Source organism: Protopterus annectens, chromosome 17.part0 (assembly GCF_019279795.1).
Source record: "Protopterus annectens isolate FY-2018-M chromosome 17.part0, PAN1.0, whole genome shotgun sequence".
Taxonomy (NCBI): Eukaryota; Metazoa; Chordata; order Ceratodontiformes; family Protopteridae; genus Protopterus; species Protopterus annectens.
In genome coordinates, this window is record NC_056751.1 from 12,993,237 (window position 1) to 13,016,435 (window position 23,199).

Sequence of the window (23,199 nt, forward strand, 5' to 3'; positions counted from 1 at the left end):
AATGGAGAAAAAGTGTTTTGGTACCGATTTTTAAGAATAAGGGTGATGTGCAGAGCTGTAGTAACTACAGAGGGATTAAATTGATCAGTCACAGCATGACGTTATGAGAAACAGTAGTGGAAGCTAGGTTAAGAAGGGAGGTGATAATTAGTGATCAGCAGTATGGTTTCATGCCAGGAAAGAGCACTACAGATGCGATGTTCGCTTTGAAAGTGTTGATGGAGATGTACAGAGAAGGTCAGAAGGAGTTGCATTGTGTCTTTTTGGATTTAGAGAAAGCATATGACAGGGTGCCTAGAGAGGAGTTGTGGTATTGTATGAGGAAGTCGGGAGTGTCAGAGAAGTATGTAAGAGTGGTATAGAATATGTACGAGGGTAGTGTGACAGCGGTGAGGTCTGCGGTGGGAGTGACAGATGCGTTTAAGGTGGAGGTGGGATTACATCAAGGATCCGTTCTGAGCCCTTTCTTATTTGTAATGGTGATGGACAGATTGACAGATGAGATCAGACAGGAGTCCCCATGGACTATGATGTTTGCAGATGACATTGTGATCTGTAGTGAGAGTAGGGAACAGGTGGAGAAGACCCTAGAGAGGTGGAGATATGCTCTAGAGAGAAGAGGAATGAAGGTCAGCAGGACTAAGACAGAATATATGTGTGTGAATGAGAGGGAGGACAGAGGAATGGTGAGGATGCAGGGAGTAGAGGTGGTGAAGGTGGATGAGTTTAAATACTCGGGATCAACAGTTCAGAGTAATGGTGAGTGTGGAAGAGAGGTGAAGAAGAGAGTACAGGCAGGATGGAGTGGGTGCAGAAGAGTGTCAGGAGTGATTTGTGACAGACGAGTACCAGTAAGAATGAAAGGGATGGTCTACAAGAGGGAAGTGAGGCCAGCTATGTTATATGGGTTGGAGACAGTGGCATTGTCAAAAAGGCAGGAGTTAGAGCTGGATGTGGCAGAGTTAAAGATGTTAAGATTTGCCCTGGGTATGACGAGGATGGACAGGATTAGGAATAAGTATATTAGAGGGTCAGCCCAGGTTGGAAGGCTTGGAGACAAAGCCAGAGAGGCAAGATTACGTGGGTTTGGACATGTGCTGAGGAGGGATGCTGAGTATATTGGGTAAAAGATGCTAAGGATGGAGCTGCCAGGTAACAGGAAAAGAGAAAGGCCTAAGATAAGGTTTATGAATGTGGTGAGAGAGGACATGCTGGTGGCTGGTGTGACAGAACAAGATGCAGAGGACAGGAAGAAATGGAAACAAATGATCCGCTGTGGCGACCCCTAACGGGAACAGCCAAAAGAAGAAGATGAATAAAATACTCACCTAGGTGGAGAGTTCCTCTTTGTGACTTTAATGCTGTTGACATGATTAACACTGAAGATATATAGGCAGTACAGAAAATCATAAGGCTAGTTATATAATTTATAAGGCATTTAAAATGTAAATTATATATATATATATATATATATATATATATATATTTTTTTTTTTTTTTAAGAGTGTGCTAACAATCTAAAGAAGTCATGCATGAAAACCAGTGGGCTTTTTAAATTAACAGGCTGGTATAATCCACATAACCACAAGATGGCAATGTTTATGAACAACTGTAAACCAAGTTACTATCTTACCTATATTGATAAAATCTGAACGATACTGACATGTCATTCCGAAGCCAAAGTCTCGCCAAAATCCAGTATCCTTTTTAATTACCTAGAAAATAAATACACCTTGTTATAGTACATTGTTTAGTATATTATCTCACTCTTGGCTGCTTATCTTTTATTTCTGTGATTCTCATACTTTTGGTCTGGACTGTACACTGCTGACCATCTCTGCTTTTGCACCTGGTAGTGCTTCTCCTCAATCTCCAGCTCCCAAGAACCACCTTTCCATGGATGTAATCTGATATACTTCCTGGTTCCAGTCTGGGTAGGAGATTGAGGCATCCAAGACCATCATCATCCCTGCCTTTCACAGGAATATGTTTTTGTAAAAACTACATGAAAGACCCAGCAAAGCTAAAGTCTTCTCTGTGCAATACCTCAGTCCTTCTGTAGGGGAGGTACATGGGATATACACAGATGATCCATTGAGGCTATACCAGTATTTAAACTGCATCGCTTCTGAATACCTATGACATTTTATTTTATTTTATTTTTTTAAGTCTTTAGTAATGCATTCAGGCCAATAAAGCCAAATACAGCCACACAAGCTTTAAAACAAATGAGTTCCAACTGTTTATGAATACAAGGCTTGTTTCTAAGACACTATCTAACTAACCTTTAATTGTGTATTTAAGACAAATATGTTTATTGTGAGATTTTTTTCTGTGAATAACGGATCTAATTTTTGTTTTTGCTCAGTCTTTTCTTTCACCTATGACTGCGTTTTTGCATCACATGTAAGATGAACATTTCTCCTTATACCATCTGTGCCTGGGTTACAGAAAGAAAACCATCCCTCAGTGCCACAGAGTCAAGCTAACTTTCGTAAGGATGCCTGAATGGTAGAAGGTGCGAGCATGACATCCAGGTAAGAGGTTCTACAACTGTAGGGGAACAGACACAAAAATTAATAGTCTGAAGTTGTATGTGCCTGATATAAATACCATGTACAGTTTGCAACCATTTGCAATGCATGCTGAGGGGCAATATGATACACACAGTAACAATGTGGATATTGCCCGTAGATACATGCATTGCGCATGTACACACACACACACACACACACACACACACACACACATGCACACACACACAGCTAACACAGCATGGATGGATGTGTGTGCGTCTCCTCTTTTAACTCCAGAGCTCCAGGATGTTCATAGGTTCATAGGTTCATAGGTTCATACTAGGCTATCTGCCCTAGGGCATTTATAAGCTTAGCCAGAGTGTGTTTGGCTTTCGCCACCCATTTTAAATGAATTTTGCTATGCCCTTTTTCGAGGTTAGTATACTGTGCCTCTGTCTAACAGTGACACAGAAGTGATACCCGGGGTAAACCTACTATCTCCCATCCACTCATCAAAATTCCTCTTGAAGAGAGTCAATAAGGGACTCTGCCTAACCTGGACTGGGATTTTATTCCAGAGTGAAGGGAGCCTCTGGGTTATGAATCTGTCCCTCCAGCATGTCCTATTTATTTCAGTGCTGAGGTTCAAGTCGCTTGAGCACATAGCTTCATGGGATTTGGATTTTCTGAGGTGCAGCATGTCCATTAATTCCGAGTTGGACATGGCTTTATACGTCAGGCACAGATCACCTCTGAGCAGGCGGTATGCCACTGAGTAGAGCTGGAGTTTCTTTAACCGGGCAGCATATGGCATCTGTTTGAGCCCTTTGATCCTCTAGGTGAGGTACTTTTGGGGTCTTTCCATTTGCTGCAGGTGTCTGGTAAGGTACATCCCAAAAGGGGCATTGTACTCAATTATGGGCCTGATGAGGGATGAGTAAAGAGGCACGATGACCTCCCCTGATCTAGATGTGAATCTCTTCATGATTAGGTGGGCTATATAAAATGTTTTTCTGACCACTTGGGCCACGTGGTTTTCAAATGAGAGATTGCTATCAACTTGGGTCCCCAGGTCCCTAATTACTTCTTCCGTACTTAATGGATTACCACCTATGTGGTAATTTGTGGGCACTTTGTTTTTGCCAAAGGGGATGACTATACACTTTTTGGCATTTAGCTTGAGGCCATGGCTCTGGCACCAGTTGTCTGTTTCTATGAGGCCTTTTTGTAGGATGCTTGTGTCAGCTGGAGAGTCGATTATGGTGCCTAGTTTGCAGTCATCTGCGAACTTGGTCAGCCACAGTCCTTCCGTGTTGGCCTGTACCTCCGAGAAATATATACCGAACAAGAGAGGTCCCAGGACTGAGCCTTGTGGGACGCCACTTGTAACTGGTTTGGAGTCTGACATGGCTCCAGCAATTCTAACCATGTGGGTTCTGTCCTTGAGCCAGTTTGTAACCCATCTAGTGACATAGGGGTTTATATTTAAGCTGGTGAGCTTATCTATAATGCCCGAGTGGGGTATTGTATCGAAGGCTTTTGCGAGGTCCAGGTAGGCTGTGTGGACCACCTTCCCCTCGTCAATGGCCTTGGTGACTGTTTCAAAGAATTCAACCAGGTTTAAGAGGCAGGATCTGCCCTTAACAAAGCCGAACTGGGTAGGATCCAGTGTCTGTAGGTCCCCAATATCTTTATTTATGAGGTCCATGATGATCCTTTCCATAGCTTTGCAGACCAAGCTAGTCAGGCTTATGGGGCGATAGTTTCCAGGATCCGTTGAGGCACCACCTTTGTGGAGAGGGACCACTGTTGCTGTATGCCACTCTTTGGGTACATATCCTGTAGTAAGGCTGAGATTGAACAGTAGTTTTATGTTTGGATTTAGCTCTTTTTGGAGTTCATGTAGGACACAGCCCAGGACACCGTCTGGTCCCACTGATGCTGTGTTTTTTGCTTTGGAGATGCTGGGATAGATATTTGCCCTTTTGGGGGGGGGGGGTTTGCGCTGAACTTTTCAGCTAGGATGTTGGCAATGTCTGTGAGTTTGGTGTATTTTTTGTCATTTTAGACTAATTCTGAGCATATCTGGGAATTCCCACCCAGGTTCCTAACATAACTAAAGAAAGTCTTGTGATTATCCTTAGTGTCCTGTGCAATTTTTCTCTCGAAGCTGGTTTTAGACGATTTTATGAGTGCCTGTAGTTTTTTGCTAATACTGATCAGAGATGCCTTCCCTTTTTGGGATTTTGCTCTATCATGTAGTAGCTTCCTCCTTCTATTGTATAGTTTGTTTATGGCTGGGGTCCACCAGACAGGACGCCTGCCTTTGGAGGATTGGGTCTTGGTTTTATTTGGGATTGCATGATCTATGCATTACTGAAGGTGTTCATAGAATGCGTTTATTAAGAATTCTGCGGACTGGGCCGTATTTTCTACAGGCCCGGGGGCTTTGAAGGATTCCACCTCGGTTTTGAGGAGTGTGAAATTTGCTTTAGAGAAGTTTTTCACTGTGGTTTTCTTGGCATGGGGTGGGGTCGGGATGTGAATATCCAGTGAGATTAGTTTATGGTCTGATCTTACCAGTGAGGGATACACTTCTGGTCTGGAGCATAGAGCCCCCATGTTGGTGATGATCAGGTCCAGTATGTTTTCCCCTCTTGTGGGAGTGGTAACAAGTTGTTCCATAGCATTTGAGTTTATAAATTCTAAGAGCCATTGGGTTAGGGTGTTGGAGCTAGAGTAATGCTCCCAGTCTATGTTTGGGTAGTTGAAGTCACCCAATATAATGGTGTTTGGAGAGACCTTCATATTTTCCAGTGTTCTCAGGAAGGCCGAGTGGGGTTCCTGGGTTTGGAAGGGTGGTCTGTAGCAGGCTATAAACTGGAAGGCAGTTTTACCCACTGTTAGTTGCACATGGATAGTCTCTGATGCTTTGTGCTGTGCCACCAACCTGGAGGTGTGGGTATCTTTGACGAATATTGATACTCCCCTCCTTTTGTGGTTCGGTCCAAGTTTTGGGGCCAAAAAGCATGGTATGAGGTATAACCTGGTAGTGCTGGGATGCTCTCGGGAGCCTTGAACCAGGTTTCTGTTACTGCACAGATATCGATGTTCTCCATGTTAAGGAGAGTTTTGAGTGTGTGCATCTTGAGGTTTAGACTTCTGGCATTGAGTAGCATTACTCTTAGTTTCTTATCCCTTGTGATACCTATGGAGGTGGGTTTGTCTTTTGAGCCTTGCCTAAAAAAGGCACTATGGGGGTGGCAAGAGCCTTTATCAATATCTAAAAGCACAGGGGTGACAGGTGCAAGCTGTCCCTAGCAAAGCATCGTGGCTTGTCGAGCATGTCATCCCAGGCTGACAGGCATTGGATCCCCTTTGAATGACACCAATACTTAAGCCAATTGATGAAATTGATCATCTTGTCTTCATATTGTGGCATCATTCTTGGTGAGGGTAAGATGTTACTCAAGGTCAGGGTCATACCGGCCTGGGCTACATGCTCAGAGAGCTCCTCTATGTCTCTTTTCATGTAGTCCAGGGAGGTACGTCTCAGGTCATTCACAACAGCATGGACAATGACTGAGTCATATTTGTACTTGCCTTGGAGTAACCTGAGTGGTTGTGTTATGTGGCGAATCCTAGCGCCCGACAGGCAGCTCACCGTGACCTTCTCCTTGTTCAGCCTGGTGAGTGGGACGTCAGTGTGCCTGATGATAGAGTCACCTATTACAAGTGTATCAGGTGTGTTGTTTAGCCTTAAGGGCTGTGACTGTTCGGCACACTGGCTTTGTGAGCTATGTGTTGTATGTGTTTTGTTTTGGGGTAGCGGTTGCTTGGGTGTCTGCTTTGGAGGTCTCTGATGCTTAGGCAGATTTTTATTTAGAGCCTCCGAGTATGTTTTTGTGTGTTTATGTGTTTGTTTTTCTGTCGTGGTAGGTCTATGTGAGACTGGAATTGTAGTGAGTGTGGTTTCCTTCTCCTCCTGACTGGTTACATCAGTACTGAGTTGAGAGAGCTTAGCCTCCAGTTTGGCTATATGGTTTCATCTCTCACATGTGTTGGAATTTGTTGGGAGGAGGAGAGGGTTGTCTGTGTACATGAGGCAGTTGTAACATTGCCTCAAGATTCCCAGATTCACCAGCTGGACCAGAGAGGAGATTGACAACTGACCTTTGGACATGCTAGAATAGTATTGGGAATGCCTTTATAATTGAAAAAAAGGGCCAATGGGGAACAAGGTACTCAAGGGGAGTTTGTGAGGGTGTAGTGCTTTTAATTTTTTAGTGCTGACTTATATAATTGCTTTAGTGAGCAAGTGCCAGGCTTTAGCATAGGAATAGGCTGTTTATTATGAGAACTAGATCAGTTCTAAGGGGAAAAAGTGAAGAGCAGACTTTGTGCAGCCGAGAATGGTTTAAACCCAATTAAGCGGATCTGCCCGATGCTGCGCTATGCGCAAAATCGCACAAAACCACGCCAAAGCAGGTTTTATACAGGGGGACTTGAAAGAGCTAGAAATTGGCCCAAAACTGCCAATAGACTACCAGATTCTTGTGCTGGGAACACTCCTCCAGGGATAGATAGGCTGCTCTAAGCTCCTGACTGCCACTGGTGAACAAAGAAGCCTCCCTTTATCCAAGAAGGGAAATGGGCAACACAGGAACTTTCCAAAAGTCCAGAATACAGCAAAGCCTGTATTTGGACCAATCTAGGTCAGGAAAGACGGGAAACAAGGATAATTTTTTTCTTTTTTTTCTTTTTTGCAATAAACAGCAGGAAAATACAATAAATATGTAACACAGGCTAGCACACTTGAGTGTATAGCCTCAACAAGTAAATGCAACAAACAGGACAAACTTTAAAAGTGCAGGTGCAAAAACAACTTTAAACAGTTTAAAACAGTTCAAGAAGCAGAAATACTTGCAGTTTAGCTAGATCGGACAGTTGCCCAGGTAGTAGCAGGGAAAAAAACACTTTTATCAGGTTAGCAGTCACTATTTTAGCCTCTCTGCTGCTAGCACCACTCTGCAGGACCACGGGGAGCTTGGCTGAGTAGTAACAAGTGCAAAAACCGCGCCAAAGCGGGTTTTATACAGGGGGACTTCAAAGAGCTAGAAATTGGCCCAAAACAGCCAATAGACTATCAGATTGTGCTGGGAACACTCCTCCAGGGATAGATAGGCTGCTCTAAGCTCCCCACTGCCACTAGTGAACAAAGAAGCCTCCCTTTATCCGAGAAAGGAAATGGGCAACACAGGAACTTTCCAAAGGTATGGGCTACAGGAGTTAGATATTATTTACGTGGGTGACAAGATTTTATAATGGATATGTTTTATTGCTAGAAGTAGATTCCATATGCAAGGACCTTTCCAGCTGAAACTCTCTCAAGGAACTACTCAGATGTCAGTAATTTACTCATTTGTATTTTCTTCAGTCTGTGCAGTGAACCCCCCCCCCTCATTTTCCTTTTTCCTTTTTCAGTTGCATTGTCTCTATTACCCCCGTCTTAAACATTTTACTGTTGTTTGTAGTTTTACTGTTTAGTTATGTTATTAGCTAGTTTAATCTTTGCTGTCATTTGCTAGTCAGTAGCAGCAGATTTGTCTGCCTAGAGTGAGACCTAACATTAAAAAGTTAAGCAGGGGGAATCAGGTAGAGCTTATGAAGTGAAGTGTGAAATTATGGGAGTAACAGAGACCATTTAAGAAATACTTACACTATATTTACCTCATTACCCATTCGAGAGTAAAGTCCGAGAGATGCATTTCATTAGCCCTTTGTCAATGTCACTGCCTCTCAGTGTAAAGGATCTTTAACAACCAGGCCTAGACAAAGTAATTAGCTAACACATGGAATATAGTCATTACACTCAGAAATTATCAAAAAAAGATAACTTTTATGCATCTTTGAGATGTCATAAAAGTGCATAACAACCTTGTAAGTTCATAACACAGCACAATTATGTTCCAAAATTAAGAAAATATAAGCATTTTAAACATTTTCTGATGTCAGGTAGGTACTTCCCAAAGCACACTAAGCACTGTTAAACTGTAATATTATGTCAGCGTGTAACAACAACCAGTGCTGGTTCCCATATAAAAGATTTAAAAGCAGTTAGATAGTTCACTCTGCCACACCTTTAAACAAAATGTGTGTCAGAGAAAGATGGCTAATAACTTTCAAAGCCATTAGTTTCCCAGAGGGATACTTTTCTTCTGACAAAGGTTTGTGTGGCAATGCTAAGTATTTTCTGGCTTTCAAAGCTGTAAAACACTTCACAGTCCTACACCTTTTTGCTATAACTGGTAGTACACCCAGCAGAAAAAGCTCCATGTACTCCCAAGGATTATGATTGTTTCTCTCCAATCATAATTTTTATGAAGTGCATGGAGCTCGTGGGACAGATCACTTAAGCTCTACCTGATTCCCCCTGCTTAACTTTTTAATGTTAGGTCTCACTCTAGGCAGACAAATCTGCCGCTACTGACTAGCAAATGACAGCAAAGATTAAACTAGCTAATAACATAACTAAACAGTAAAACTACAAACAGGAGTAAAATGTTTAAGACGGGGGTAATAGAGACAATGCAACTGAAAAAGGAAAATGAGGGGGGGTTGACTGCACAGACTGAAGAAAATACAAATGTGTAAATTACTGACATCTGAGTAGTTCCTTGACAGAGTTTCAGCTGGAAAGGTCCTTGCATGTGGAATCTGCTTCTAGCAATAAAACATATCCATTATAAAATATCGTCACCCATGTAAATAATATCTAACTCCTTCTGTAGCCCATACATTTGCCTAAAGTGCTTGATATATAGAGTAGGCTTGGAAAAATTAGCCCTATTTCTTACTTTCTTCTGATAAAACAGAACCTTTTCCAGAAAAGAAACAAACACAAAAGAGTGTATCACACCATCAGATCCCCTTTTGAGTTGAACAAATTATGACCGAAGTAATTATGTATAAATGTGCCATGAACCATGGTGTAATGTTATTATATCCTAAGGCAAACAAATGGTGGGTAAGAGGGAAGCTAATACAAAAATTAATTTCAGACATGTATAGATATAGGTAGTACTCACATGCATAGGCCATCTTACTTCATGAAGGCTCACAAAGCAGGTCATTAAAAGCAGAACAGCATCTCAAGCAGCAAAATAATACAGTGCTCTGGCTAGAGGCAGACAGATAAGATTAATTGTGATGAGGCACCTTGAAAAATACTCTTAGGTTCATAGGTAGGTACTAGGCTAAGCCTAGCCAACAAGATTAACTGGCTTTTGCCACCCAAGAAAGTTATTTTCCTGTGCCCCTTGTCGAGCAGAGCCACAGAAGTGATCCCCGGGGTGAATTTTCTAATTCCCATCCACTCATCAAGATTTTTCTTGAAGAGTGCTAATGAGGAACTCTGCTTGACATAGACAGTAGCTTGTTCCAGAGTATGGGGAGTCTCTGCGACAGGAATCTATCCTTCTAGTATGTTCTATTTATTGTGGTGACAAGGCTTAGGTCCCTAGATCATGAATCCCAAAGGAATTGGGATTTCTTTAGGTGTAGCATGTCCAACAGCTCTGGGTTTGACATAGCTTTGTATATTAGGCAGAGATCACCTCGGAGTAGGCGATATGCTACAGAGTAAAGCTGGAGTTTTTTGAGACAGTCAGCATAGGACATCCATTTTAAGGCCTGTAATCTTCTTTGTGAGGTACTTCTGTGGCCTTTCCAGCTGTTGAAAATGTCTTGTGAGGTACATTCCAAAAGGGGCGTCATACATAATAATGGGTCTAATGACAGCCGAGTAGAAGGGAACAATGACCTCTTTTTTCCTGGATGAGAACCCTTTTGTGATGAGGTATGCCATGTAGAAGGATTTCCTGACTACTGTGGCGATGTGATTATCAAAGAAGAGACTACTGTCCTCCTGAGTCCCAAGGTCCCTTATCACACTTCGGCGTTAAGTGGACTGCCGCCTATGTAGTAGTTCATGGGAACAAAGTTTTTACCAAAGGGGATGACAATGCACATTTTGGCATTTAGCTTGAGGCCATGGCTCTGACACCAGGCATCTCTCTCAGTGAGACCCTTCTGTAGGATGTCCACATCATCTGGGGACTCAACTATGGCACCTAGTTTGCAGTCACCTGTGAACTTCATCAGCCAGAGGCTCTCTGTGCTAGCCCTTATTTCAGAGAAGTAGATATCAAACAGGAGAGGACCCAGGACTGAACCCTGTGGTACTCCACTTGTCACTGGTTTGAAGTCAGATTTGGAGTCTGCACTTTTACAGTGTGGGTTCTGTCAGTGAGCCAGTTGGCAACCCATCTTGTAATGTATGGATTTATATACAGTTTAGTGAGTTTATCTATAATTCCAGAATGGGGGATGGCGTCAAAAACCTTGGTGAGGTCAAGATAGGCTGTGTGAACTGCCTTACCCTCGTCTACGGCTTTGGTGACTGTTTCAAAGAAGTCGATCAGGTTCAGGAGGTATGATCTGCCTTTCACAAACCTGAACTGGGTGGGGTCCAGAGTTTGGAGCTTACCAATGTCTTTGTTTATGAGTTCCATGATGATATGTTCCATGGCCTTGCAGACCAGACTCGCCAGGCTAATAGGGCGATAGTTCCCAGGGTCTGTGGTGGCTCCCCCTTTGTGGAGTGGTATAACTGTTGCTGTGTGCCATTCAGTGGGTAGAAAGCCTGACATGGCTATGACTGAACATGGTGCTTATGTAGGGGGGCCAGTTAGTTCTGAAGTTCATGTAGAACGCAGCCTGGGATGTTGTCCAGTCCCATGGAAGCTGTGTTCTTGGCTTTGGAGAGTGCGGTTTTTACCTGCACAGTTATGATTGCAGGGGCTCTGCATTCTTCCGGTATAGATATGGGCCCATTAGGGGGTGAGAGGGGGGTAAAGTTAGCACTGAACCTATCAGCCAGGATGTTGGCAATATCAGTTGGTTCTGTAATTTTCGTGCCATTGTGGTGTAACTTAGAGCAGACCTAGGTGTTGACATTGAGATTCTTGACATAGCTATAGAATGCTTTGTGGTTGTCCTTAGAATCAGTCGCAATCTTGTTTTCATAGCTAGCTTTGGAGGATTTTATGAGGAATCTCTGTTTCTTACCGAGGCTGACCAGGGAGCTCCTCCACTCATGGGATTTGACTCTCTTCTGCAACAGCTTCTTCCTCCTGTTGTAGAGTTTGTTTATAGCAGGGGACCACCAGATTGGCTTCTTTTTTTGAGAGGATAGTGTCTTGGTTCTGTAAGGAATAGCATGATCCATGCACTTGTGTAAGTGCTTATAGAGAGCATTTGTGTAGGATTCTGCAGTCATAACTGTATTGCCCATCTGCATGGATGTTGTGAAGTTTGCCACTTCTGTCTTAAGAAGCATGAAGTTGGCTTTGGAGAAATGTTTTACAGTGGTTTCCTTAATGGGGGGTGGGGGCGGGATGTGGAGATCTATGGTGATTAGCTTATGGTTGGATCTGACCAACAAGGAGTTGACTTCAGGTGTGGAACACCGATCACTCATCTTGGTAATGACTAGGTCTAGGATATTGTTGTCCCTGGTGAGGGTGTGGATAAGTTGATCCAGGGCATTGGAGTTTATGAATTCTAGAAAGCGTTGAGTGAAGGAGTTGCTACATGAGTAGTTTTCCCAGTTAATGGTGGGGTAGTTGAAATCACCCATTATTAGGGTGTTTGATTGAACCCTAATATTTTCCAGTATATCAAGAAAAGAGGAGTGGGAGTCCTGGGGCATGGTGAGGGATCTGTTGCAAGCTACAGTTTGGATTGCAGTTTTGCCCAGAGTTAGTTGCACTTTCTCAAAGGAAAGGTAAATTTCTAGAATACAGTTCCCAAACTACACAGGATAGTAATGCATGCTGTAAACTACAACTGATTACTGTACATTATGATGACAAAACATGCCCCAGGTAGCCAACTGTGCTTATTTGACCACTGAATTACCTTCTTTGCCCAGGGCAATATAGATAACTATCTTATCTATTTTACCTAAATCTTTCAGTCTGAAGAGGTAAAACTGGAAATTTCAGTATAAATCATATATGAAGTAAATTCCTACTCTTGTTTGGAGATTTTAGGAAAATGGAAGTGACAGGACACCTTCAGAAATGCTCTAAATACTTAAGAATGAAATAATTCTTATGGAAACCAATTCCCTCTGGAAGATCAGTTAAGGATTTTTATAAATAAAGACACAAGGGCCAAAAATACTTTAAGATAAGGTGATAGACACCCGAAAAATAACAGCCAGAACAAAATCATGAAAGCTGAAAAATAAATCCACTCAAAAGGTAACATTCATACAAGCATAAAATGTAAGTATTACACAGGGTGGGCATGGATTCTTGTTGCAGAATCTTGAATAAGATGTCAATCTATAGTGGGCCATAGACCTGCTCTTACATGAATCTTATCCAAAAATTAACAGAAGTGACCTCACCAAAGGTTGCTCTGCCTCAAATAAAGTGAAGAACTAGGCAATGAACAGAGGCAACAACCACCACTGGATAAAAGTCCAAAGTTTACTCAAGCTTGCAAAACCAAACAACAAAAAAGTATAAAATGAACAAGCATAAAATAATATTATTTCAGTACAAACTGTGATGAGTGCTTTTGGGCAGATGCCCTTCATCAGATAATTAGTTGGTGATACAGAAAATGCTTTTATATAAAGCACCAGCCAATCATGAATCAGTAATTCACCCACCTTTTCTTTAAAGCCAGCTTAAGGGGAATTACATCATTAAGGCCTGGGGATCTGTGTACTGTGAATTATAATCCATCTTGATTCCTGATATTCAGTTTCATTAACTAAATCCCCCCCCCCCATACCTTTTCATATATGCTGAATGACACTGAACTTAAAACTATGATCCTGATTCTGTGCAATATGTGGATATAATGCATTGTGTTCATTGTGTAACCTAATAGAAGACAGGTGGTTCAGTAACCTATCCTTTAGCATACAATTAATCTTCCCTACATAAAAACTTGGACACATCTTGTAGATGGCAGGATATATCACATTCATAGTCCTACAGTTAGCTTGTGCATTGAAATGATAAACCTTTCTGGTATTGGGATGTATAAATGTATCATGGTTAATATGTGCACATGCTTTACAAGACTTGCAGGGTCTAGTCCCTTTATTCCTCAAAGTAATTTGAAACTCTTTTTTCCTTCATGACACAGCATATCTTTAAGGTTCTTGTTCCTCCTGAATCCAAAAGAAGGTTCCTCTCCTACAACCTTCTTTAATTTCTCATCCGAGAGCAAAATCTTCCAATTGCGTCTCACTATATTGCAAACACCATGTATATTGTTACTATAAGTGAACATGAGCCTCATCTTGCCTCCATACCCTCGTGTATTGTTGGTAATGTTCACATTCCCACTGTCATGAACCAGCCAGGGATGCATTCTATCTGTCCTTTGTCCTCAATTGTCCTGAATAACTTCCTTCACTCTATGTCTATTGTACCGTCTATTCACAAGGTTATGTTCTAAGCTCTTAACCTCTACTTCAAACATGTCATCCCCCGTACATAGCCAGGAAATTCTACCCAATTGTCCTAGAATAATATTATCAAATGTAAATCTAGGATGCATGCTATCTTGTGTCAATAAGCTATTTTTCAACATTCCTTCCTGTAAAGGGTGGACCCAAAGCCCATGTGATTTTGTATGACTCTCACATCCAAGAAATCTAACTCAGTTCTGGAATGTCTCACGGAGAATCTCAAAAATGAAGTGGTGGATTCTAAATAACCAACAAATTCCATCAGTTCTTCTAGGTCTCCCCTCCACAACAAAAAAAATATCATCTACAAAACGCTTGTAGAAATGTAGTTTATTGCTCCATTCATGATGTTCTAATACATATTGTTTCTCCCAGTATGCTAATACTAGGTTAGCATATGTATTGGCACAAGGGGTGCCCATGGCTGCCCCTTGTACCTGTCAATAGAAACTACCTTGACAAGAGAAGACATTATATTCCAGAACTCTTTAAAAGTTTTGTAATAAGTCTGCTCTTCTCTACATCAAACAATTCACTTATGGCTCTTACACCATAATCATTACTTATCATGGTGAACAAATTCCTCACATCCAATGTTGCCATAATATATGTAGTCTCTTTTAACCCTAACGCATTCATTTAATGCTGTTAGAAAATGCCCTGTATCTCTCAAAATTTGTGTTATGTTCACTAATATTGGTCTCGGCATACACTCCACCCAAATGGAGATATTCTCTGTTGACCACCCCCTCCCTGATACTATGGGCCTTAATGGGGGGGGGTTATACAAATCCTTGTGTATTTTTGGCAAAGCTTTGAAAATGGATTTAGTTAATGAAACTGAATATCAGGAATCAAGACGGATTATAGAACTCACCGCACATAGATCCCCGGGCCTTAATGATGTAGTTCTCCTAAGCCAGCTTTAAAGAAAAGGCGGGTGACTTACTGATCTATAATTGGCTGATGCTTTACATAAAAGCATTTTCAGTATCACCAACTAATTATCTGATGCAGGGCATCTGCCCGAAAGCGCTCATCACAGTTTGTACTGAAATAATATTATTTTATGCTTGTTCATTTTATACTTTTTTTGTCTTTGTTGTTTGGTTTTGCAAGCTTGAGTAAACTTTGGACTTTTATCCAGTGGTGGCTGTCGCCTTTGTTCATTGCCTAGTTCTTATATGAATCTTAAAAGGCTTATAATGCTGAGCTAGATGTATAGCGAGGCATTTACCATGTGAACTATGGTAACAATTTTTTTTCCCCTTAGGACCAAAGTCACATTGTCTCTTCTTCAAAGGAGCAAAAATGGGTACAAGTGAATCAGTAAAGACTGTAATCATGTCTACAGTGATGGATACTCTTTCTATTACTTACTCTGAATAATTAAAGTATATACACTGTATCATTAATTACAAATTCAGAATAAATGCTACAGATCAAAAGCAATTATTTTGGGAAATGACAATTACATGGGAACTTGATGTACAAATCTCTGAAATTCCTGGCATTGCCCTAAGGCTAAGATATGCTTCTTCACTATAACATAATTCTGAACTAAATCTAAAAGATGTCTGAATTTTTCTGCAGAGTACAAGAAAAAGGTACAGGCCCAATTCTAGAGCAATGCTAGAGAGAGAAAAAAAAGCTTCCAATATGCATAGCAGTGATCCAGAAAGAAGACTTTTGAGCCACAAATAAAACACATGAAACTCCTTCTGAACTGCTATAAGGAAGTGTTGATCTACATATATCAAGCATTGAGATGATATTTTGATTTTCCGAATGTGAGAGGAAAGACTGAATTCGAATGTGATCAGTCACAGACAGATTGGAAAGCAATGTCCTTTGTCACCATAATGTAGCCAGTATTAATCTGGAACTTTCTCTAAAAACATTTCACCAGCTGTCAAGTCATCCATCATAAAGGAAGGCATTCATTAATATGGCCTTCTGCTTGAAGAAGATTGTGTCCACTGCCCAGCCTCCATGATTCCACATGACAGAATGGAACAGAGGCAAGGCTGCAAATACCAGGCTGAGAAGATCTCTTGCTGGGTGATACTAATAAGGAAAGAGAACCAAGACAAAAGTGAACATCTTTCTGAGTTCACTCAGTTTATCTATTAGGCAGCTTTTTTTCTGCAATTATGACTAATAGTGTTTATATACTGCAAGCCACCAGCACTTAGAGACTCAAAAGTGCATCTCTGAATGGAAGGTCGGACATATCCGCCTTGTTTGTTAAGGTATTACACCACAGGCTGATTGCGCTTTCTAACCACCTTGCTAATTAGTTATTACAGCATGTACAGGTTGGTACTTGAAACAAGAAATGGTTCCGAAGAGTAAAACATACAAAAGACAAATCTGAATTCCACAGAAAAGATATGCTGACCTCACGCAAAGAGATGACAAGATCCTGGGGTCTGATATTTAAAGCATGCATCCTCTAAATCCTCCCCTGAAATGCCATTGCTTTGTATTAATAGGGAAGAAGAGTCAGGCCTGGAGAAGGAAGCAAGTTGGTACACTCAATTATCAGGACACCTAGTCTGCCAAAGACAAATTATCGGTTCTTTGTACTGATACTTGGATAAGAATGACCAGTAACTTCAGAAGTTCTAGACAACTAGTGTACAGCTAATGGTCTGGGTTTATTTAGGCCAGTCAAAAGTTCTGTGTAAAAACTGGGAACCAAGCGGGGCCTATGAGAAGCTGAAGACTTAAGCATTTGGTAAGGTGCTGGCATCACATGGTCATCAGATGCAGGGGTATCAGGTGACTCCACATGTACAGGACTGTCGTCATGAGCAAAATGCATGTGATAAATATTCGCACAGAATAAGATAGAATGAAGAGGTCTGCATTGTACTATGTCTACTAACACCCTAAACCAAAATGCAAAACTGGTTGCATTTCTGGAGGATAGTGATATCCCATAAGGCATTACTTAATATCATGTGAAGCACAACAAATATCTACTTAACAACTGAAGAAGGATGGTTTAGACATTATTCATTAAAACCATTGCGTGCATGTTGAAGGCACTTCAACACATAACTCATTTCAACAAATTATTCACCTGAGAACTAAAACAGCCATGCATAACACCCTAGATCTCAAGAGGTTCCTAAAGCATGAATCAGTGTAACACTGTCAATCCCATACCTTGCCAAAATGAGAACTATAAGTTGCAGAGAATGCTTATGTCTTATATCTAGCACAGCTAATGTTGCATTGTTTGGATTCCACTTCCTCCATCCATCTAGCATCCCCTTTTTCTCCATTTTGCATGTGGGGTCACGGGTGTCATATCAACAGTGACTATCGCCTAGAGTCAATGTTTACATCATCAGGGAGACTAGCCCTTCTGCAATTGTTGTTCCATATGGCACACACATGGACTCTCACCAACATTCAATTTAAAGTGTCCAATTCACATTTTTGGAATGTGGGAGGAAATCAGAGCACCAAGAGAAAACCCAAATGAATACAGAGAGGAGATGCAGGCTCAGCAGAGAAGGCGCCCCACTCAAGAATCAAACTGGAGTACTTCTTGCAGTTAGACAACAATGATACCCACTGTGCTACCCCTCTGGGTTCCATTTCTTGTATGTAAAAAGATACTGGCAATCAGGATCAGAGGGCATTAGGGCACCATAAAGGACTAAGAACTGATAAGTAGGTAGCAGTGCAGGACTAGATGTGTATAGTAAGGGCTGGCATAGGATACTCTGTAAGTTACCAGAAGAACTGCTGCTGCCGTACAGCTAACAAGGGGATTAGTGAAAGGGGAAACCTGTGCTAAGATTCCCACTGCCTCCCACATGCTCATTTACCTACCATTACAATGAAGGCAACATCTCATAATCCAGTCACTGTGACATTGTGACATTGAGATGGGTGAGGAGCTGTGCAGTGACAAGGACAGTACTCTCCATAAAGGAATCTCTAATCCTGCCTGAGAGACCAGTGGTCAAGATAAACTGCTGTGAGTATATGTCCCCCATGATGACAAAAATCATTTCCCAGGCCAGCATCTAGCACAAAATATCCCCAGCATGATGCTTAAGAGGTGAGTCAACCACAATTTCATCCCGGGGTTTGTTTTGAAAAAAGAACCTGTCCAGTGTAGCTTACATATTAAATGTGTAAAGGTGGCAGGAATGACACATGCCCATGTGATTATTTCCTTGTTGACAAAGTAAGAGGCAAAGAAAAGACGAACAATAAATGGCCAATGGACACTGAAAGGAAGCTGGGAACCTTAAGGCTTGACTTTCAATTCCTTTCCTTAGACTTATTAATCATGCTGTGAGTTTGGGGACTGCAGACCCTCTATGCATTCATCTAAATGCAGTCCTTCTAAAGCCTATCTCCTGGCTCTACTTTTGTGAGATAAAAATGAAGATTTTGAACTTCAACTAGCATCAGCAAAAATGGGAAGCTATAGCTAGTGAAGCAAAGGGCAAAACGTGTATAACTGATAATTCAACTTCTTATACAATAACAGCTTTGTAAATAAAGCTGATTGTATTATTTACCTGTGTTTATGATGCACAATGATAATTTATTTTATTTTTTATTTATTTGACATTTGCTTTCTGGGAAAGTCCGTCTGGGTCAAGAGAACCCATTTTCAGTGGAGACCCATGGAGAAAATCTCCAAGTAACAGATCATATTGTACATGCAAATTACTACACCATAGCTTTATACAGTGGAATAGTAAATATGGAGAAACGTGCATCCTAGCATTTAACTTACATACAGGGTGACACGTTACAAACATCCTTGTATATAACATGCAGTACATACATTTCTTCATTAACATAGAAGATAAGTATATTGCAGTCATTTATAGGTTAATACATGTTATACTTCAGTTCAACCTTGTAGTTTGACACAGTGCTATGATGTAAGAACAGCCACTACATCATCATAGAGGAGATAGCAATAGTTAGGAGACATGGGAGTTTGTCACAGTGAGAAAGAGCATCCACTGCATTACCATAGAGGAGAGAAAGCAATAGGTAGGAGATGAGGCAAGAGTGAAGGAAGCTGAAAGGTCTATAGTATTGAATGTGGGATCTGGAAGTGGTGATTAATCAGGGGGTAGTAGCTGAGGGAAAATGTTAGCTAGGAAAAGATTGGCCAAAGGAGGAGATGTAGAGGTTAAGTTAGCCAGAAGCTGAGCATGAACACAGCCATGTATTGTTTAGATGTTGTTTTAGGGAGGATTTGAAGGCTTCCAGGTTTGTGATTGTCCTTGTGGAAAGGAGGAGTGAGTTCCATACTCTAGAAACCAAGCAAGAATATAAGCTTTTCCATGGTAATTTTGAGGGATTGGAGATATCAAGGAGTTTTTTTGTCTTCAGGCCTTAAGGTTCTGTTGGATGTGTAAGGTTTGACTATGTGACTAAGGGCTGGACATGCTAAAGGTTTATAAATGATATTGTGTAAGGTTGAATTGCACATAAAGAAGGTGGTTAGGGAACTTAAGCCATTGTAGCTTATGTAGTGCTGTACAGTAGTGTGTCTTGGTGTTTAAGGTAGTGGCAAACTTGGGCACTTTGTTGTAGCATCATTCTGTTTTGTTTCTGATAGAGGACTTTAGGTTAGTGAGAACTGTGACACCATATAGTAGGAAGGGGAGGAGGAGGGCTTTGGCAAGAGTGGCTTTGGCTAATGTGTTCAGGGAGTGTTTGTTCCTATACAGGATGCCTAGTTTCTGGTCAGTTTTCTTAATGTTATGTAGGATATGAAGAGCAAACAAGTTGATTGTCGATGATAACTCCTACTAGTTTAGTGTGGTGGACAACTTCAATAACAGTGTTGTCATTCAAATGTATTTTGAACTGATTTATGTTTAAAGAGTGATTTTTTGGCATGAAGAGAAGGAGATAATTTTGTTTTTTTGGATTAAGGTAGACTTGAGAGTCAGTGAGCCAGGTTTCAATGGAGGTAAAGATTTGTTGTATAATGGAGTGGAGTTGGGGAAATGTAGAAGAGGTGCAGATAATAGTAGAGTCATCTGCATATTGAATGAGTGTTCCCAGGGATGAGGAGGTGTACAGGTTGTTTGTAAAGATGTTAAAGAGTAAGGGGTAAAGGAAAGAGCCCTGTTGGACTCCAGTGGTGGTGTGCAGAAAGGGAGAAAAGGTGTTTAACCATGTAATGGTTTGTTTTCAATTGTTTAGGTAGCTACTGAACAACTGTATGATAGGAGGTACAAGTCCTAGGTTAGAGAACCTAGCCAGTAGTATGGAGTGAAGACTGTGTTGAAGGCCAATACAAAGTTACCTGCATCTCTAGCCCTATTTACAGTGTCAGTGAAGGATAGGAGGGCTGTAGAAGTGATGTGGCCTAGACAGAAACCATGTTGTGTATGGGTCAGTAAGTTGTTTTGTAGTAAGGAGTGCAAAAGCTGTTGGTGTATGCACTTTTGCAGCATTTTGGAGATGGGAGATAAAACAGCTATAGGTTGGAAGTTGGTTAGCTCAGTAGTGTTTCTCCCTTTGTGGATAGGAATAATATATGACATTTTCCATATGTTGGGAAGAAAGGATTCTGAGATAGATCTGTTGATAAGAATACTGATGGGGTATGCAATGGAGTCCACAACTAACTTTAGGTAGTGAGGTGGGACGTTATTGGCAGAGGAAGAACAAGGTTTACGTTTTTGCAATAGTTTTTTTAATTCACTGAACAAGTGATTTAAAATGTAAAAGTTTGTGTAGTGCTGAAGACATTTAGTGCTCTGCTGCTTGTTTTTCAGATCTGAATGATTTAGAGCATACCATTGTTACAGAAATGGTCACTTTTTGGATGTTATCAAAAAAAGGCATTTTCTTTCACTGATCATTGGTCTTGCAGTCCCTTATTATCATTAGCTTTGGAGACGGCTGAATCAGGATCAGAAGTAGTTTACGTTTCATGGTAGACTGCACCCAGCACACATACACAGACACTACACACACAAATACAAGTTTCTAACTTTTATGGGAATTCTGCTTCAGTCAGCTGCTTTGCTGAAATAGCACTTGTACTGATTTTACTTGCATAGACACCCTAAACATTTATTTTTGGTGAAGCATTTCAAAAATGACAAGCGGTTTAAAAAGTGACAATATGGGTATCTGAGACAAATAAACACTCGCATTTGCATGAGTCTTGGCTCATTTATCCAGAGCTCCTCATAGTTTGGCGATGATGCCAGAGTGTTTAAGAGATTTTGCTAACATCTAAAGACATCCTTAGCAAGACAAGCTAAATTAACTATCATTTTGCCACTTGTACTGCTTGGTTTCATCATACTGTTAAAGATTTATGTGCTATTCACTGTTTCTCTGTTGCATTTTCTAACTGCTGCAAGCACTGTTATTCTGCATTTAAATACGCTATATCTAGTGATTTGTTAGTAAGTTTCAGGTATTAGTTTGTGGTGCCTTAACAACTGGGCTCCAAACAAGTCATTTTACATTAAGAGGATCAAAGTCCACACTCTTGTGGCAGGAGAGGGCTGATTTCACCTATCTGAACTGGGAATTGCTGGTGGAAAGCTTATTGTGTGCTCACCTGATTGGCATTGGAGCATAGCCAATGCAAAACTTGATTTTTTTTCTACTCTTATATAAGCCTTGTGTTTGCAGGAAGCTGCTTTTCATGCATCAGTGGCTAGTGGTGCCTTGTATGCATGCAATCACCAAAAGTTGAAATTTCTCTATAAAATCTACCTCAGAACTTTACCTCAGTCCTGCTCTACTCACCAGGCAACCCGTTTGAGAGGTGAGCAGCATTTATGGATTTAGTTAGGACTATTTAGGTCTTCATACATTATTACAGCATGCAGGATTATCGCTGCTCAAACAGCATCTGTTTTGGGTACTGGGCAGCATAACTCAATAGTTTAGCCATAGATTATACCAAGTAAGCACCCATCCCTCACCCGGTTACAAACAACCTCCACTCCTCTCCTTGCAAAGTACATATGAGGACCTGCAACTATGGGCAGGCACTTACCTGCTATCACTGCATCTATCGACAAGGGCATTGAGAGAGAATCTAGCATATGCCTTATGTACACTGACAACCACTTAATTTTCAAACAGACTAATACAGTATGTGAAAGACGTAGTTATATTCTGACACTGAAGGCTAGACTCTCACATACATACACAAAAAGCAACAAACAGGTTGTCAGTGACTCACACACACCACTCACTGTACCCACAAAAGACCAGACACATACGCTTACATATGTGGAGGTGTTCACATGTAACTTACTCAAACCTCAAAGGCCTCTCAGGTGCAACCTCAGAAACTCTGCATGCACACAAACAGGACAATTCACATCACAACACATAAAACCACATCTCATTGTGCCTCAGCTACCAAAACCATATGGTGAAACACTTCATGACCCAATATTCTGGTCATATGAGACTCCATTGTGCATATACTGATGTCCCTCTTACCAGGCTGGATAAGGAGAAGGTTACAGTTAGTTTTCTGTCAGGGGCCAGGATTCACAAGGTCATGCAGGCAAGTCACTTACCCCTATGTACCAGTATGACTCAGTCATAGTTCATGTGGGCATGAATGACCTGAGACATACATCCTTGGACTATATGAAGAGAGACATGACTGAGCTCTTCAAATATGTTTCACAGGCAGGTATGAGCCTAGCACTGAGCAGCATTCTACCATCTCCATACATGATGTCGCAATACCAACAGAAAATTATTGACTTTAACAAGTGGCTTAACTACTGGTGTCATTCTAAAGGGGGTCCAATACTTGTCAGCCTGGGAGCACATGGTTGACAGCCCACACTGCTTTGCCAGTGATGGACTTCACCTATCACCAATTGGCTTTTGGATATTGGTGAACCACTCCATAGTGCCTTTTTGGGTGTTGCTAAACAGGCAAACCTTCCAACTCAGCAATAGCTACTCAGGACACCCTGATGGTGATAACCTTCTCAATGGCAGGAGTTTCAATAAGAAACTGCACTAACTACAAGCCATCCTCACCCAGGAGAATGCTGAAGTCTGTGCACTTACCAGAATCTAGTTCAACTCCATGGAAAGCACTCCGGCAGTGAGTGGTTATAATGTCTT

General features: G+C 41.2%; 1 protein-coding gene across 6 annotated transcripts in view; it reads right to left on the reverse strand.

Annotated features, from left to right (window-relative positions):
* Nucleotides 1-23,199, reverse strand: part of CSGALNACT1 (chondroitin sulfate N-acetylgalactosaminyltransferase 1) — a 981,568-nt gene that overhangs the window by 25,523 nt on the left and 932,846 nt on the right. For all 6 annotated transcript variants that reach the window (XM_044059411.1, XM_044059415.1, XM_044059413.1 and 3 more), the window contains one exon: nt 1,634-1,715. In XM_044059411.1, the coding sequence (XP_043915346.1) occupies nt 1,634-1,715 (82 nt within the window). The remainder of the gene's footprint in view (nt 1-1,633; nt 1,716-23,199) is intronic.